The sequence below is a fragment of the Sus scrofa genome, chromosome 15 (assembly GCF_054392235.1).
Source record: "Sus scrofa isolate SSC_HxYL_T2T_F1_AM1 chromosome 15, Sscrofa_HxYL_maternal_Yorkshire_Landrace_v2.0, whole genome shotgun sequence".
NCBI lineage: Eukaryota > Metazoa > Chordata > Mammalia > Artiodactyla > Suidae > Sus > Sus scrofa.
This window is the reverse complement of record NC_139397.1, coordinates 150,653,360-150,670,788: the sequence shown is the minus strand read 5'-3', so window position 1 is coordinate 150,670,788 and position 17,429 is coordinate 150,653,360. Positions and strand designations below refer to the sequence as shown.

The following is a 17,429-nucleotide window of genomic DNA, read 5'->3' as shown; positions in this document are numbered from 1 at the left end:
GCTGGTTCAAGTCCCGGCACGTGGGTTCAAGTCCCAGTCTGGCTTTAGGGTGGGTTCAAGCCCCAATCTGGGTTCTGGCTAGGTTCAGGCCACTAATGCTATCAGTTTCAAAGACAACTGAAAAATCTGAAATGTTTTTCGTAGCACAAAAAGCATAAGGAGACAATGCCCTGAGACTATCTCTGGCAGCCACCTGCCCAAGAAGGCTTTAATATTTAAGCTCTCCGCAGCATCTGCAGGCTGCTCTGGTTCCCTAAAGCAGTAAGACGCCTGGGGCAGGTGACAGGTGACACCATCCTGAGTGCTGTGTGCCCAGTCCAGGGGAATCCCACGTCTCTGGAGGACTAAGAATAAACCGAGAAGGACAGGCAGGAAGAGGACAGAAGGAGGAAGAACTGTGCATATAACAATTCTTGCTAGGCTTCGGCCGGAGTTTTTTGTTGTTGTTGTTGTTGCTTTTTAGGGCCACATCTATGGCATATGTAAGTTCCCAGGCTAGGGATTGAATCGGAGCTCCAGCTGTTGGTCGACGCTACAGCCACAGCAGCACGGGATCCGAGCCACAGCTGCAACCTACACCATAGCTCATGGCAAAGCTGGATCCTTAACCCACTGAGCAAGGCCAGGGATTGAACCTACAACCTCATGGATGCTAGTTGGCTTACAGCTGAGCCATGACAGGAACTCCTGGTATTGCTTCTTTTATACATAATCCCTTTGTGCCTCTTACTTCCCTCCCCCATCCTGCCCCTCCTCCTTCCCTCTCCCCATTGGTTTTTTTTTCTCTACATCTGTAAGCCTGGAAGACGGATGGAGGAAAAAAAAAAAAGTGTGCATATAAAAATCCTTACTAGCCTTCTGCCTGAGTTTTTAAAACCAAGAGAATATTTCTGTGAAGGCTGGCAGTGTATGATGGTAAATGAATTCATTACGTAAACAGCTTCGTATTGAAAGGGTCAGGGCCATTGGCGATTCACGTCTCTAAACAAGCCTCATTAATGTACCACTTTTGTTTTTTGAACAATATGCCGCTGTTGTTTGTAATTAGCTTTCTACCCTGGGTACCAAGACCTATTGTTTCACTGGCAGCATTGTGAGAATAAAATAGCAAATGCGAAGGGAAAGGGTCTGAGAGTCGAATGGAAACAAAACAGAACCCAAAAAAAACCCCAGAAAGCGGACAGACATGGGCTGGTTATTCAGAAGTATTATCAAAATACAGGAGACAGTCATTCTTGAGGAAGGTTTAAGCCGAGTTTATCAATGGCTTGTGGAAATTGCATTCATTCCAAAAGACGGCAGGTGCTAAAACAATGAGCAGCGTCCTCCTTTGCACCTGGGTTCCAAAAGCTGCCCCATGTGTGTGAAAAAGCCAGGACAATAATCTTTTAAAAAACATCCTGCCTCTGGCCAGTTCCTTTTTATTTTTTTCTCACACTGGGCTGTTTTATTTATAGATAATAAAGGCAGCTTATAAGAAACACACACATGTACACTCATTTCCCAGTGGAAGTGATGCTTAGCTGACGTACTAGAGCTTTGGTGTTTGTAAAATCAGTTATCTTTGGAATTCCATCCAGAAGTTAAGGTTCAGATGGCTCCGAGCTCTTTTAAACCATTTTACTAGCATATGCTCAACAAAATCTACCCAGTAAGACTGCCTTCCAGTCCAAAATGTCCTTTGATACGTGATTGTCATGGAGTGGAAAGAAGCCAAGCTTGACAACCCAAACCTCTGGCTGTTGGGCACGGTCCCTGGCAGCTGTCAGAGGTGTTTCTAATGACCACGGTGGTGAAGGGGGCACCTGTGCTGAGTGCAATTGGCTGAACCCCTGTATGGAGCAGATCTTGGACACCTGAGATACCCCCCAAGATTTCTGTGAGCCCTCAAATCAGGAACACCGCTAGCGGAGGTGGGGATTTTGGTGGCAGACACCTAGGCTCTGCCAGGAGCTCAAGAGACACGCTGCCACAGTAAGAGGTGCGTTCTCGTCTGTGCCAATTGGATGACTCTGTGAGTCATCCAGTTCCTTGAATAATCCGTGGAGGGAGAGGGCACCGTCCCTCTTACAAATGATAACATTCGTGGGCACTGGGGATGGGTCAGGAAGAGTCAAGACGGGGATTATTAGAAGGGCAAAGGTCTACTAACGCTGACTCTCCCAATGGTGAATTAACGAACCCCCTGTTTGTGTCATTACCAGTTAGCTACGCAAACCTAACAAGTAGGCATTTTGTCAGTTTGCTTTCCTATAGACATAACATCAGACACAAAAGCTGGCTGGTCACAGCAGAGAGTTTAACATCTAACATTTAAAAAATACGCCTCTTTTGCAGAACGAAATTTTTTTTTTCTTTTTAGGGCCACACCTGCAGCATATGCAGGTTCCTAGGCTAGGGGTCGAATCGGAGCTACAGGTGCTGGCCTACACCACAACCACAGCAATGCTGGATCCGAGCCGCATCTACAACTTATACCACAGCTCATGGCAACACCGGATCCTTAAACCCACTGAGAGAGGCCAGGAATCAAAACCGCAACCTCATGGTTCCTAGTCAGATTCGTTTCTGCTGCGCCATGACAGGAACTCCCCAGAATGACATTTTTTAAAGTTCGATTGAAATATAGTTGATTTACGAGGTGGGGATAATTTCTGCTGAATAACAAAGTGATTCAGCCATACACATACACACGTGTCCATTCTCTTGCAGATTCTCTGCCCACAAGATTATCACAGAATACTGAGTATTCTCTGCTGTACACAGATCCCCAGTGGCCAATCATTCCATATACTCAGTGTACATGTGCCAATCCCAAATGACATTTGATACTTAGAAGCATAGAAAATGCTTCTTACAGCTGAGTTGAGAGAAGACCTTCAACCCAGATTTGAACTTGGGACCTTCCTATCACATCCCTTCTGCCTTCTCTGCGTGCCCACCTGAGGACCATGGGGGAACTGAATCCAGGTCCACACGGAGTCCTTGTCACAGCGACTTCAAGCCCCATCAAGCCAGGCGGGACCACAGCCATCGCTTCCCAAACACCACGGACGTGCTGTGCTCCAGCCACCATCCCGCTCAGGGAACTCGTCTCTGAAAGATTTCCCTCCCACGAACGCCCTCAGCGAGGGAAGTAGGAGAAAACCTGCCAACAACACTCAGCCCTGAGTGATCCGAAAGACATCATGAACTTAACCTCTGGAATCCTGAGTACACAGAGTCCTAACTTCCGATGTTCTAGCTTGGGGCCATTCAAAGCCCCTTGGAGGAGGAGCCACACGGTGGGCTCTGAGTGATGCCGGCTGTGTTCTCCTTTGGGCAGGGGGGACTGAGGTTCAGAGATGCTACTGGAGCTTCGAGTCGCCCTCTTAGAAAACAGAAGCATTGAGACTGAATGTCATGGTTCTGACTGTCTGCTTTTCCCTCCACAGCAATTCAGCACTCAGTTTTTATTTCAAATGAACTACCTGATTATTATCTGGCTGATTACACTGTAGCCCATTTTTGAGCATCAGTGGAGTAATTAAAGTATTAAAGGAGAATAAGCAACATCCTGTGCTCTAGACTTAAAAGAATGGTCCTCACGCTAGGGGTGTTTGGGGAAATATGCAATTTGGCAAAGGGTGGGTGGCTTCCCACTGAGAGGAGCGCTTGGAAGCTGGTCCCTAGAGATGGATGTGCTGCCTTTCGGGTACATCTGGGGTGTGGGAGGTTGCAGAAAACCTGCAGAGACCTACCCAAACTGGTTTTGCTGCTGACAGCACTGATCCTTTAAAGGCTGAATTCCATCACATACACGGCACGAAATCTGCCATTGTAACCAATTTTAAGTATACAACTCAATGGCGCCAGCTACATCCGCAGTGTTCTACAAACATCAGCATGATTTCCCAAATGTTTCGTCACCCTAGATAGAAATGCTGTACTCATTAAGCGAAAACACTCCCTTCGCTCCTTTCCCTGCCTCCAGCCCCGGTAACTGCTAATAAATTTCTTTATAAATTTGCCTATTCTAGATATTTTATATTAAACAAAATCATACAGTATCTGTCCTTTTGAACCTGGCTTATTTCAAGGTTCATCCATGCGGTAAAACATATATATCAGACTGTTATTCTTATTATGGCTGAATATTGGTGTGTTTTTAATTATAGTTGATTCAGAATGTTGTGCCAATTTCTGCTGCACAGCATAGTGACCCAGCCATACACATATATACATTCTTTTCTCATCCTATCCTCCATCATGTTCTATCCCAAGAGGCTGGGTATAGTTCCCTGTGGGGCTCGGTAGGATTGCATTGTTTATCCATGCTAAACGTAACAGTTTTCACCTACTAATTCAATCTTCCCCACCCATCCCACTCCCTCCCCCCTCCCCCTTGGCAACCCTAAGTTCCTTCTCTATGTCTGTGAGTCCGTTTCTGTTTTTTATGTAGGTTCGTTTGTGCCATGTTTCATAACCCACATATAAATGATATCACATAGTATTTGTCTTTCTCTGACATACTTAATCTGAGAGTCTCTCGTTGCGTCTACATTGCTGCAGATGCGTGGCTGGATGTTATCGCTCTGTATTTATACCTCATTCCATTTCCCCACTCGTCTGCACTTCTCGTCTTTTCATTGCTCTCCCTGCCTCCTGATGATGCCAATATTCTGGGCAAGTGGAACTCAAGGCTCTACGGAGTTCAGTCCCGACGCCCCTGCCGGCCATTGAGCCCACGCGCCCCCTGGTGGCAGGAGGCCAAACCTACTTCCGCATCAGACCAAAACGTCCATCAACCGAGGCACAGCTTCCCACCCTTCTGCTTTGAAGCCTTTGCGCCCCTTGTCTCCCTCCCTGGAATGGTCTCCCTCTATTTCCTCAGGTCAGAGCCAGCTCAAAGCCCAGCTACAGCACAACCCTCTCTACTTTCCCATGGGCACGGTCACCCCTCTCTCTATTAAACTCCCAGAGGACTTGAACCCCCGTAGCACTTACTCGCCTCTGCTCTGCTCTTTGAAGGCAGCCCTCCGCAGAGCCGTCTTCTTCCACCGCGCGGTGTTGAGTATAGAAGGGGACATCAACATACATCTTCCCAACTGAGGTCACACACGTCAAGAGGACTGGAACGGCGTGTTTTCCCGGAGAGCTGGCAGCTGGATTATTGGGCTGTGTGAAAAGGCACTGACTTGTTTTTAACAGCTGAACCTGCGACACATGGAAGCTCCTGGGCCAGGGGTTGAATCTGATCCTTGAACCCATTGCGCCAGGCTGGGAATTAAACTGGCACCTCCCCAGCAACCCAAGCACTGCAGTCAGATTCTTAACCCAGTGTATCACAGCGGGAACTCCAAAAGGCATTTACTTTTTTTTTTTTTTTTTTTTTTTTTTTGGCTTTTTAGCGCTGCACCCATGGCATGTGGTGGTTCCCAGACGAGGGCTCCAATCAGAGCTACAGCTGCCAGCCTACACACAGCTCACAGCAATGCCGGATCCTTAACCCACTGAGTGAGGCCAGGGATGGAAGCTGCAACCTCATGGTTCCTAGTCAGATTCATTTCCACTGCGCCATGACGGGAACTCCGGCATTTACATTTTAAATGAAACGAAAAAGTAACTGTTAGAACAAAATCTAATGGCTGTGGGAAAGAGATCAATTTAGAAGAAATTATAGAAAGGGGAATCAGAATAATGATTTGGGCCTCAGATGTCCAGCAATTATATAGGGTATGGTCACTAAACAAAGTGGACCTGGTATTTTCCAGCCAGAGGAGAAAGACTCTAATCCAGCGAGGCATGGCGGAAGGGCCCCAGAGATGGGGTCAGCAGGACAGAGGAAGGTCAGGGAGGGTGGAGCAGAGCACAGGGCTCCCTGGAAGCCCAGGTCCGTTCTGCGCCCTTCAAGGAATTAATCCCTAAGGCCATGCTGCTGCATTGGGTTGTTGCCCCTCAGTGCTGCCTGCTGGGAGCTAGGAGCTTTCCTGCCTTAGGGTAGAATCTATTCCTGTCTTATTACGTTTTAGCCTTGCTGTTACTGGGAAATACAGAAGGGGTTTGCTGGCAAAGGAAGACGGCGAGGAAGCCGAGCGCTTGAGTGAGAAGGTGGTCCTGGGAAGCTGGAGGCGACACCCCATTCTGATTGGCTGGCAGCTCATGCGCCACCTAGTGATGTGAAAAGGTCCTGCTCCTGGGGGCAGCTTAAGCTGTCCTGGGCAGAGGTTTAGACAGATGACCTGCTTTGGGATGTTTTAACTCTGGGGCTGACCTTCCATGAGACTAGGGTGTGAGTAAATCTGGCTGAATTATCATGATTCCCAGGAAAGTGAGTCCAGGAGAGACTCAGAAAAGAAGGTCAGGTTCTGGTATCATCTGGTATCATTAAAGTGATTTGTGAGTTCTTAGACAAGGAAGCAGAGACAAGTGGTCTTTGAAACAAGGCAGACCATACGACCCTGATTTTCAACTTCCATATTTACCAGCCTAGTAGATACGGGCAATGCTGTAGATGTAATACCGCTGCGTATTAGCAACGCCCTTGACAGCACCCTTATCTCAGGGACCTGCTGAAGACAAGCAGAAATGCGAGCCGGACGAGAGCGTGGCCGGGCAGGCTGATAACCTATCGACTGACGCTAACCTGGACATGTTTCTAGTACGGTGCCGTCAGGCTCCCCGGCTTTCTTGTAGAGAAGAGCTCCACCCATGGCGTGGATCCAGTTTGAGGACGGGATGGCGAGTGCGGTGAAGGACTGAGGGGCGCAGCTGGAGAACCCTGGGGGCATCAGAGGTTGGGCTGACTGTGGCCGCCCAACACTAGACGGAAGGGGTGGGGGCTGGGCTAGGGCCCCTATTGCTCCCCCATGGAGCGTCTACCAGCCCCCACCTTGAAGCTTTTGTCTCACTGGTTTATGTCCAAAGGACACTGACTGGGTGAATGGAGATACAGAGGGACTGATTGCAAGGGAACTTGAAACTTTTTTTTTTTCTTTTTTTTTGGTCTTTTTGTCTTTTTCCAGGGCCGCACATACGGCCTATGGAGGTTCCCAGGCTAGGGGTCTCATCAGAGCTATAGCTGCCCACCTACGCCAGTGCCACAGCAACACAGGATCTGAGCCGCGTCTGGGACCTACACCACAGCTCATGGCAATGCTGGATCCTTAACCCACTGAGCAAGGCCAGGGATCGAACCTGCAACCTCATGGTTCCTAGTTGGATTCGTTAACCACTGAGCCACGACGGGAACTCCGGGGAACCTGAAATCCTGTGTTTAAAAACTCGACCGTGGGCACCCTGTGATTAAGACGACTTGAGGAGGGAATGCGTAGGTTTAACTGTGTAGAAGCTCCTCCTGCAGAAGAGAGTTGTTGTGTTTTGCACGCGAGCTTTGAGTAAAAGCAAAGAATGATCATGAGAGTTGGCCCCAACCAGCTGCACTTTCCAGAGGCGCCAAGCAGCCCCTCTTTACTGCCAGTGTGTGGTCAAAAAGAAATGCTCAAGAGACAGGAATGTCCTGGGGGCTTGAAGCTTCTGAGACAGAAGGAAATCAGACACCCTTCCAGGCCTGTCCTCCCTCCAAGAATGTCCCTGGGAAAACGAAGGCTGAGAGCATCATTCTCCTGGGTGGCCGTCCCCTCTACTGCTGGAAGGCAGAATCCATTCCTAACAAGACACACCCTTTCCTATCGCACGGCGGGGACGACTGTGCTTTGCACAGAATGGGCATCAATAAACATTTGCCCGAATGACTTTAGATAGATCCAGAGGACGGAGATATGAATGTTCCCAGAGACCTGGCAGTCTGATTAGGATGCTGCATAAATTATTCAACACTGAGGATAAAGTAACCTTTTCTACTGAATATACATACGTAGGGAGCAATTTTTTTTTTTTTTTTTTTTTTGTAAAAGTGGTTTGAGAAATACTGTCTTTAGTAACATCTATCCACAGGAAACCAATTTTTTTAAGACAAATGTCCACTCAGGGAGGTGCTGCTACCAACAAAGAGATAAGGGTTAGGGGTGTGGTCTTTGGAGGGAGACGATCACGTGAGCCAGGTGCACCTCCACCATCACCTGGAGGGTGGCCTTGGATATAGAGTTGCTTAACCTGCCTGAGTCAGGATCCAGGTGTGTAAAATGAGGATGAAAACATTACTCAACTCAAAAAATCAGTGGGACGCTCTAATGAATATACATCAGGTCGTAAGCAGACCCTGGCGTGGAACAAGCGGTCTGTCAGTGCAGCAACTGGCAAAGCTCGTGGGACACAATCAGAGGACAACTGTGTTTGTTCTGCTCTGTAGAGTTTGGAAGACCTTGTTTCACTGTCTTGCACGGAGTACTCGCTCTCCTTTTAACACGGCTTGTATCTTCGGGTGTCTGGATTTCATCATCAAGAGTTTTATTTTCTAGAAAAGCTCATGGGCTGTAATTCGCATTGAATGTCGCCTACCCGGCAGCCCACACGGCCTGATTGGTTTTTTTAATCTACCCTTCTCTCGCTCTTAACGCAGGTAAATGCTGGTTACTCTAAGACAACAATGGCAGTCACATCGCAGCTGGTCCTTTTTTCTGTCTTGACTTGTTACCGAGGGAAGCTGTCATGTCTAGAGCAGCGGCAGACGGAAACTGTCCAACTTCCTAAGGATGACTGCTCCAAAGATGGGAAGACCACCAAACACTGGTGATGTCACCACGCTGCTGAAATAATCAGCTCCAAAACAGCCTCGTCGGTATGCTTGTCATTAAGGGAGATGGTAGAGCCTCTCACGGTTTAAGCCATTGGACACTGGCTTTTCTATCTCTTGCACTTAAAAACAGGCCAGTTGACACGTGAGCACTGTATTTCCTAAGAGTGTTCGCATTTTGGAATCTTAACTGTGATGAGTGGCAATATTTGTGGTTCACGTTTCCCCCCAAGAACGGTGTAAATACCACCACCAGTGTGAGGCCAGCCACGGTCCCTGCACCACTTCTCCTTGAAGCTCAATAACATGCCCAGGATATCTCAGGGGTGGGTTGTCCCAAGTCAGTTTTTCCTGGAACATAGTGAGAACGTTTGATCTGCAGGTTTCATTCATCTCAGAAATGTTTCTTTCTATCTTTGAAACAAATTAATCGGAGGTCTCCCTTTCAGGAACATCAGCTCATCCTTTATAATTTGCTTAAATGCCTTTCTTCTCTACGTTCACTGCAGTGGAGTTCAGCTTTTCCTTTAAGTCAGTCATTCAAATGAATTGTGCCCCGTCTATTTCTAATTTGGTTCCTCTGTTGAACTATTTCTGATTTTCATTTGTTTCTTTTAGCTATAAAAATCTCCTTTTCTTTCTTTCTTTTTTTTTTTTTTTGGCCCTGTCCACAGCATGAGGAAGTTCCTGGGCCGGAGACCAAAGCTGTGACACAGCAGCAACCTGAACCGCTGTAGTGACAATGCCAAATCCTTAACCCACTGTGCCACAAGGGAGCTCCCATAGAATCTTCTTTTCCTTCTCATTATGTTGTCTTATATTCTCTCCCCGCTCTTATTCTGTTAAATTGATGTCCTTATTGCCTTGTTCTATAATATGGAACACATGTAAAGAATTTTTTTCTGTTTGGTTACTCTTCCTCCAGGCTCGGCTGCTAACCTGTCTCATCCACGCCAAAATCCTTTTTTTCCCTCCTCCTTTTATTGAAGTCCTGGATTTGGATAGAGGCTATGCTGCTTCTTTCCATCTTACACGTATGTATTGTGGATTGCTCTCTGCAAATCTTCTAGTTGTTCAAATATACTGTGAGCAAATTCTCCTTGGCTGTTCTCACACTGTATGAGAATGAGTTTGACAGCTGGGAGATGGCATTTTTACTTTCTCGAGCCTGGATACACAGTGAGGATAAGGACTGACCACTGAATCTTTGCAAGGTCTGGGCTCAGCTCTCTTCTGGATTCTGGTAAACTCCCCTACCACCATTCCTTACCTTTGTCAGGAGGGCATCCTGTTCCTGTGACAAAATGTCCTTCTCCTTTGAAACTCTGCCTCCGTTTGGTGTAAAGTCCTAGAAAATGGCAAGCGCTAGTGATTTTTTTTCCTAGCTCTTGATGGGGCCTGTGGACAGCAGCCAGTATTTTGACTGGTGATGGTTTTATCTCACCTGGATTTCCCAGGTGGCTTGCTTCCTCTTACTCTACTCACCTTTCACCTCACTTCTCAAATTCCTGTCTTCTTTACATTAGAAAGTATTAGTGAGCATCCTTGGTACTTTGTCTACCTGGCATCTTGCCCCAGGGGATGAAATTAGATGCTGTTCTCCGGCGCAGGCTTCTATCTCACTGAGTTGTTTTGAAGTTTATGGTATGAAGTTGTATTTAATTTTTTTCTTTTCTTTTTTTTATTTGCTGGTTTTTACTATTCTTTTATTCATGTCATAGTAATTGCGGTGTGGGAGAACGGTCCTATGATCCAGATTTATTATAATTTTTACGTGTTTGTCCTCTACACGCTGTTTCAACCGCAGTCCTTCTGAATGTGTTCCTGTAGGAACTGCAGATTATAAAATCTGCAAATAAATCCCCACGGTTACCAAAGACGACAGAACAATGAAAGCAAACACTCGGAGCGACTTGCTAATGAATAACAGCCACACCTTTTATATTTACGGTGTGCTGTTGCCTTACTCCATTTTCATTAAGCCCCAGCAGGGCAGCATCTGCCTCTCCGCCCGCACCCGCAGATCTAAGTCTGAGCTTGGCCCGCAGCAGACACCCAGAAATGTTTGGAACGAAGAACGACTGTCACCCCCCCTTTACAGACCGGAAGACTGGGGTCCCAAACATTGAGGACCTCGTCCAAGGCCACATATCTGAAGCTGGAAGAAAATGGGCAAACGGGAAAGCGGGACGCAAGGCGGACAACGAGCGTACGTGGGACCGGGGCCTGTCGGGGAACGCGCTCTGGGCGGATCCCCCGGGAGGCGGTGACTCGGACCCGCTCAGCCACCACCTGCCGGGCAGCTTCCGCCCCAGTGGGCCACGCGGTTGCCAGGGAAACAGCAGGAGCGCCACGCAGGCGCAAAGCATGCAGGGGCGGAAAGCGCGCTGGCGGCCGAGCGGACCCGCGCTGCGCAGGCGTAGCGTCTCCGTTGCTAGGTTCCGCCTCGCCTCTGGCTCGCGGCCATAGTAAGGTTCTGGAGCCTCGCGGTGGAGAGGAGAACGCTGGAATCCCCCTCTCTGGGGCTGTTCGCACCCCTGGCTATTGCTTTTCCCTTTTCTAAGTGAGAGGATATCCCCAGTCCCAGTCCCTCTCCAGAAGGACCTTCCGCCAGCGCCTCTGGTGGTCTCCTGACTTCTGCAGCCAGCTTTCAGAGGGCGACAGAAGAGCTTCCAGGCGGGCGAGGAAAAGAGGGAAAGTAGCCAGCATGTCGAACGCGTAAGTGATGGGCTGCGGGGCCGTAGCTATGGGGTAGGTTTCTCCAAAGAAAAAAGTCTTGCCGTGCTTCTTTTTCGTTTCTTCCCACCACTCCCCACCACACACACACCTTTTTGCGGTGTCAGCAAGTAAAGATACACCTCAGCATAGAGTATCACCTTCTGTGGACAAAGAATGCCATACATTTCTGTCTCTCAACTCCCCCTCCCGCTGTCACCGCCCCCATAGAGATGAGCTCCTCCAGACCCATTGCTCATGCCCACTAAGCCCTTATGGATTTTTTTTTTTTTTGTCTTTTTAGGGCCGCACCCGCGGCATATGGAGGTTCCCAGGCTAGGGGTCGAATCAGAGCTGTAGCCACCAGCCTACACCACAGCAACGCTGGATCCGAGGCATGTCTGAGACCTACACCACAGCTCAAGGCGATGCCAGATCCTTAAACCATTGAGCGAGGCCAGGGATCCGACCCGCGTCTTCACGGATGCCACTCGGGTTCATTAACTGCTGAGCCACGACAGGAACTCCTATGGATGTATTTTTGAAGAAGCCGTGCCTTCAGTAATTCAGCTCATTGGTTTTGTTAATCCTTCCCAGTGATATACGTTGCTTTGTGAAAACTCTCAGGCCCTGTGTTAAAGTTAAGAAGACTCTTGAGGAAGCTTTTCCTACTGCTGTGCTTTTCCCCCGGGACCCCTCATCAGGTAGCAGTGGCACCAGAGTATTCGCCTAGCCCTGTACCAGTTACACGGCACCAACACAGCAGTTCTTTCCTAAGAATCATCTCAAACCTATGTCGTAGTGCTGACTCCGTGGACCCTGTCCTGGGTGCTTGAGATATAATAACCCCGAATCTTCCCAGCACCCTGTAATGTCAGCACTGTAGTATTATCATTTCCTTATTTATACATGAAGACTCTTGGGCACCAAGAGGCCAAGTAATTCATATTCAACAACGACTCAGTGCCAGCCATCACTCCAGCTGTCACAAACCTGAAGTCCAACTATCACTAACCAGCTTTCTAGGCCAGGAAATGAGAGGCTCAGGGCTGGCCGAATTTTGCGGGTGGGGGAGATCAGGAGTTCGGTTTTGGATGTGTTGAGTTGGAAGTGCTCTCGGGACGTCAGCTGGAGATAAGTAGCTGTTGACTTGAGTTCAGATGAGAGGTCTGTGCATGACATAAATCCGACAGCTGTTGGCACAGTCGGTCTTTATGAGACACGGGATGAGTGTGGACGGAAGAGAGAGAGGGGCTGAGGACTAAGACTGGGGTCATCCGGTGGGATGAGATGGGGGAGATGAGACCAGCAAAGTAGTCAGCGGCAAGATGATTGAGGAAGAAGCAGGACTGTGGAAGCCAGGAGGGAAAAAAAAGTTTCTCGGAGGAGGGAGTAACAGACTCCATCAAACGCTGCCACGACAAGCGCGAAGAGAGCTGAGCGTGGACTGTGGATTTGGCATGTGGAGTCCAGCCGTGACCTTGACCTTTCGTGGAGAGATGGCATGGAAGGACTGACGGGAATGAATGGAGGCGAGAGGGGGAGGAGGAAAGTCGTGGATGACGCAGGGCTGACTTTTCAGAGGCGTTTAGCTGTTGCTGGTGGCAGGGAAATGGGGTCTGGAGACAATTTTTTTTTCTTAAGCTGGGCAACAATAGCCTATTTGTTTGCTGAGGAATGGCCGGGGTAAAGGAAGCGGGCTGATAGGGGAGGAGGCGGGAGAAGTGGGCTGACATCCTTGCCTGTGAGGGCAGGCCCCAGCAGGCAGCTCCAGCTGCCAGCTTCAGAGACGGAAGCCCAGGTTGTTGACTGCACGAAGCGCAGAAGACCTGGTAAAGATGCTATGTGGCGGGTAGGTGTCATGACGGGGCCTGTAAAGACCACGTAGGTGGTAGACGATGGTGACCCTGAGGGCCATGGGGGATGCCACCGGATAAAATGAGGTTCAAAACTAGGGAGTGTGGGGGCAGGGAGGGAGGAACGGGGGCCTGACCCCACTCCATGCCAGAGGTCAGAGGGCTCTGGGACAAAGGGAGGGAGGGCTGCAGGGAAGCTGTGTCCCCCCTGAGAGGGAGAGCCAGGCCTCCCTGAGAATGCCAAGGAATATTCCAGAAGGACAAATGACTCGATAGTATTAGAAGAATTTGAAGGTTTATCGTGTCTAATGAGAATTCCCATTTTGCAAGATTTTTGTATCGAAGTACATAGTTATGTCTGAATATTCAAGTCCTTTTTCCCCCTCCCCCACGTGTGCATTCCCCCTCCCCCACCCCCAGCTCTAGGAAAACTGCCAAGCTGTAGAAATAAAAATCTGGTCTCTTTCACATGTCATAGTCGCTCTTCTCCCCCCGCAATCCTCCTGACTTCAATATCTGTAACATTTCTAGGTCAGATGCTGAAGTCTGAAACCAATCATGTACTGGAAAAAACTCTTAAGTGGTCTCGTGGATGAAATACGGCCTTCTCCTTACAAGGCACGTTTATAATTTCAAGAACACTTTCCCATCTGTTATCCCACTCCCCAGGGATCCTGTGCGGTGTCCAGGGGAGGTGTCATTATCCAGATTTGCCACTTGAGGAAGCAAAGGCACGAGGTTAAGTGACCCGCCTGAGACCCACTGCCGCGGGAGACAGGTGCTGATTTTAACCCCAGAGCGGTTTGGCCTTTACAAACCACGTTGCCGTCCCCAAGAGGAGGGAAAACACAGGTCCACACTAAAGCTTGGGTAGGAATGCTCGTCGCAGCATCATTCGCCAGAGCCAAGAGGCAGACACAGGCCACGTGTTCATTAACTGATGCGCAGAGCAACAGCGTGTGGTTTTGGTGTTTAAATGCGGTGGAACCTTATCAGGCAGTAACAGGGAACAAGGGAGGCGTCTATGCCACCACTTGGCCGACCCCGGAAACATCATGCGGAGTGAAAGGAGCCGGTCACGTAGGGCCACGTGTTACCTGACCCCACTTGGGTGAAATGTCCAGAAAAGGCAAATAAATTGAGACAAATTAGACGAGTGGTCGCGGGGGGGTGGGAGGAGGGTGATATGTCAAGTAGGGAGTATTGGCCACTGGGTCCAGGCTTCTCTCTGGCGTGATGGACTGTTCTGTAATCAGATCAAGGGGAAGGCTGCCCAACTCTGGGAATATGCTAAAAAAAAAATTTTTTTTAAATACTGGGAATATGCTTTAAAAAAAAAAACCCCACTGTACTGATGATATGTAAATCACATTTCTATTACATCTCTTATTAAAACACTATCATTAAAACATCATCACCCGGATTCCCCCGGTGACACATTGCTTGCCTCACGTCATCCTCACGGGCACTGGTTCGGGAGAAGGATGCTGAGAGTGTGGCTTCCAGGCAGTGCGGGGCTCAGGCTGGCCTGAGGTTTCAAGGGAAGTGGGGGCTGCCCTGGCTGGGGATCCAGGGCTGGCGGGGTGTGGCCCATGGACACCCGTGGAAGGGCAGCAGGGCAGCCGGAAACTGGAAGCTGCAGTCAGTCTCCGGGGGAAAGGGTACCGCTGCAGGGTTACATGCCCAGACAGTGTCTTCAAACCCCCCCATCAGCTGACAACCTTGCCTGGTCTCTCCAGGGGTCCCCCGAAAAGACAGCAGGTGAGGACAAGCCACCAGGACAGTCCTTGGCTGAAAGGTCCAGTTAGGAGTCAGCTGTGTCCTGGCCCTGGAGGGATGCCTGCCTTTGACCTTGAGTGGAAGACAGTGAGGGCTTTGCACCTGTGCAGCAAGACTTCCGGGCTGGGTCTGCCCCAAAGCAGAGGCAGGGCTTTCGTAAATTCTAGCTGTGTGCCATGCATTCATTTGTCTGTTGCTTCCCTGGCACAAGCCTCCTCTACCCAAGATCCTTTGCTAGTGATGGGTATGGGTCCTTGTGGGATTTAGGTCGCCGCCTCCCCCACCTGCAGCCATGGGTGGCCTAACACACCTTGATGCTTCCTTTGAAGTCTGATAAATGCCCTTTATCTTTTATTATCAGTGCTGCCCTTCTATTTAGAAATTATGGCTAGATTTATTTATAGAGTCTCCTGGATATTATTCCTGAATTCTTGGTGATAGGAGAGCTGCGTGTCAGTGTCAAGAGTCTACTTTCTTTTTTATCTTGTCTCTCTGGGTCGAAGCTGATACTGCCTTCTGCTGGTTCCAGTCCTCTGAAGCTAGCATTCCAGAATTTTCCTCAGCTATGTCTGCTGTGGCTTTTGCCATATTTATTCTTGAATGTTTAAGTTCTTTATCTGCCCTACAAATGGGCTTTCGTTTTTCATATTTTTTTCTGCATTTAGTTTTGGGGGCTTTTATCTGTGTCTTGCAGCTTTACAGTACTAATTGCTTATATGTTGTTAACCAATTTCCCTAGATTTTGCAATGGTGTTATTAAAAGCAGTTTTAAAAATCTGTCGTATTTATCCCCATTCCATCTGTTCCATTCTTTTTGTACCTGTATTTTTTCAGTCGCTAGTGTTTTTCTACTAAAAATGTTTTTGGTCTCCGGCTTTTAGCATTTTGAAGAGGTTATCATTGTTCTAGGAGGTGTGTGGACCGTATTTTAAATCAGGCATGCGCCATTGATTAAATTTATTGATCGCCTTCTTGGCATCTTGGTGTGAAAATAAGCCACCACTTCACTGTCCTGTGCTGTATTTGGTTCCACTTTCCTCAGGGCTGAACTCTCGCACGTTTTCTGGGTGACCCCCACCCCGCCTTGGTTGGGGGGGCATGGGGGGGTTAGGGCACAGTTCTTTTGATCTGGAGCTGTGGTTTGTTTGCTGAGTGGAATTCAGATCTGAGTTCTTAGAATTTCGGATCGGAGTTGGAAACAAAACTAGCCTGTCATTGTGTTTGGTGATGTTGTCCTGACAGGCTTCAGCTCTGAACCCTATTTAGTCCACACAGCGAGCGGGTTTTCTGTTTTACGGGGACATGTGTGGAGCCAGTTGGCACGCGGAGCCTGCGTGCCCTGTCACGTGGGTGGACGCCTTGGGTCCCCGGCCCCCTCTCAGATGCTGGACGTCTGGGCTTTGGTGAATAACACTGAGAATGTTCTCAGCTTCTCGGTGCCAGTTGGCCGTGCAGGAGGGAGGTCCCGTGCTAAGGGGGACTCTAACTTTCCGAGAACTTTTCTCTGTCCAGCAGTGTTTTTACTATTATAGCAATGTTTATAATATTATAGATAATGAAGTTATCTGTAAAACCTTCTCTCTTTCACTGGCAATAGTTTTAAGTTATGGCCAAGTGTGGGGACCTCTGGTACTTGAACCTTAGGGCTGGGGCGCCAGGGGGCGATATGGAGCATCCAAACCCACAGGGGGCTTGGGAGGGAGGAGGTCTGTTTTCCTGGGGCGTCCAGCGCACCTCTGCCCCCGGGCTTGTCATCCCTCCTTTGCTTTGACCACGACGGACAGGAGGCTCAGGTGCACGTCCTGCCCATAAAGCAGCCACCTTCGGGCACCGACTTCTCTGGGCCTCGGCCAACTGGAGTAATAAAAACCCACCTCCTGGGGTTCTGAGAGTCACGTGCGTTAGTATATTGAAAGTACTTGGGCAGCGGCTGGGATTATGTAAACATGAGCTGTTGTCTCCTCATCACATCTGAACCTAAAAGACTTTTCACATCCAGAGAAGTTTCTACCATTTGGCCAAGAAGATGGAAATCTCCCATCTCTGCTCCAAGCACATAAAAAGGAGAGAGGAAAAAAATGTTTTTAAGTATTATTTTCACTTTTTAATCGACAGTTTTTCCTTTTTAAAATTTTTTATTTTTTATTTTTATATTCATTTCTATGATACGAATATTGGGTTTATGTATTTATAGTATACTATTAAATTATAAAGGTAAAATATTTAAATTTGAAAAATGAAAAACTTAGCTTTATTTTTTTTTGTTTCAATCCCATGTTGAAAATCTCTGCTGTGGCAGCAGAGTGGAAACCCAGGGCAAGGAGCCGCCCAGACCAGGAGACCCAGCGGGATTTCAGCCCGGTGGGGCCTGGGGCCAGACCCTCCAGGAGAGCTGGAGCTGGTCT

At 48.6% G+C, this 17,429-nt stretch overlaps 1 protein-coding gene across 1 annotated transcript in view; it reads left to right on the top strand.

The window, feature by feature from the left end:
* The first annotated feature begins 11,122 nt into the window (after positions 1 to 11,122).
* The window catches only part of IQCA1 (IQ motif containing with AAA domain 1), a 167,848-nt gene continuing 161,541 nt past the window's right edge, over positions 11,123 to 17,429 (top strand). The window contains exon 1 of the mRNA XM_013984621.3: positions 11,123 to 11,392. Within this exon, the coding sequence (XP_013840075.2) occupies positions 11,382 to 11,392 (11 nt within the window). The 5' untranslated portion in view covers positions 11,123 to 11,381. The remainder of the gene's footprint in view (positions 11,393 to 17,429) is intronic.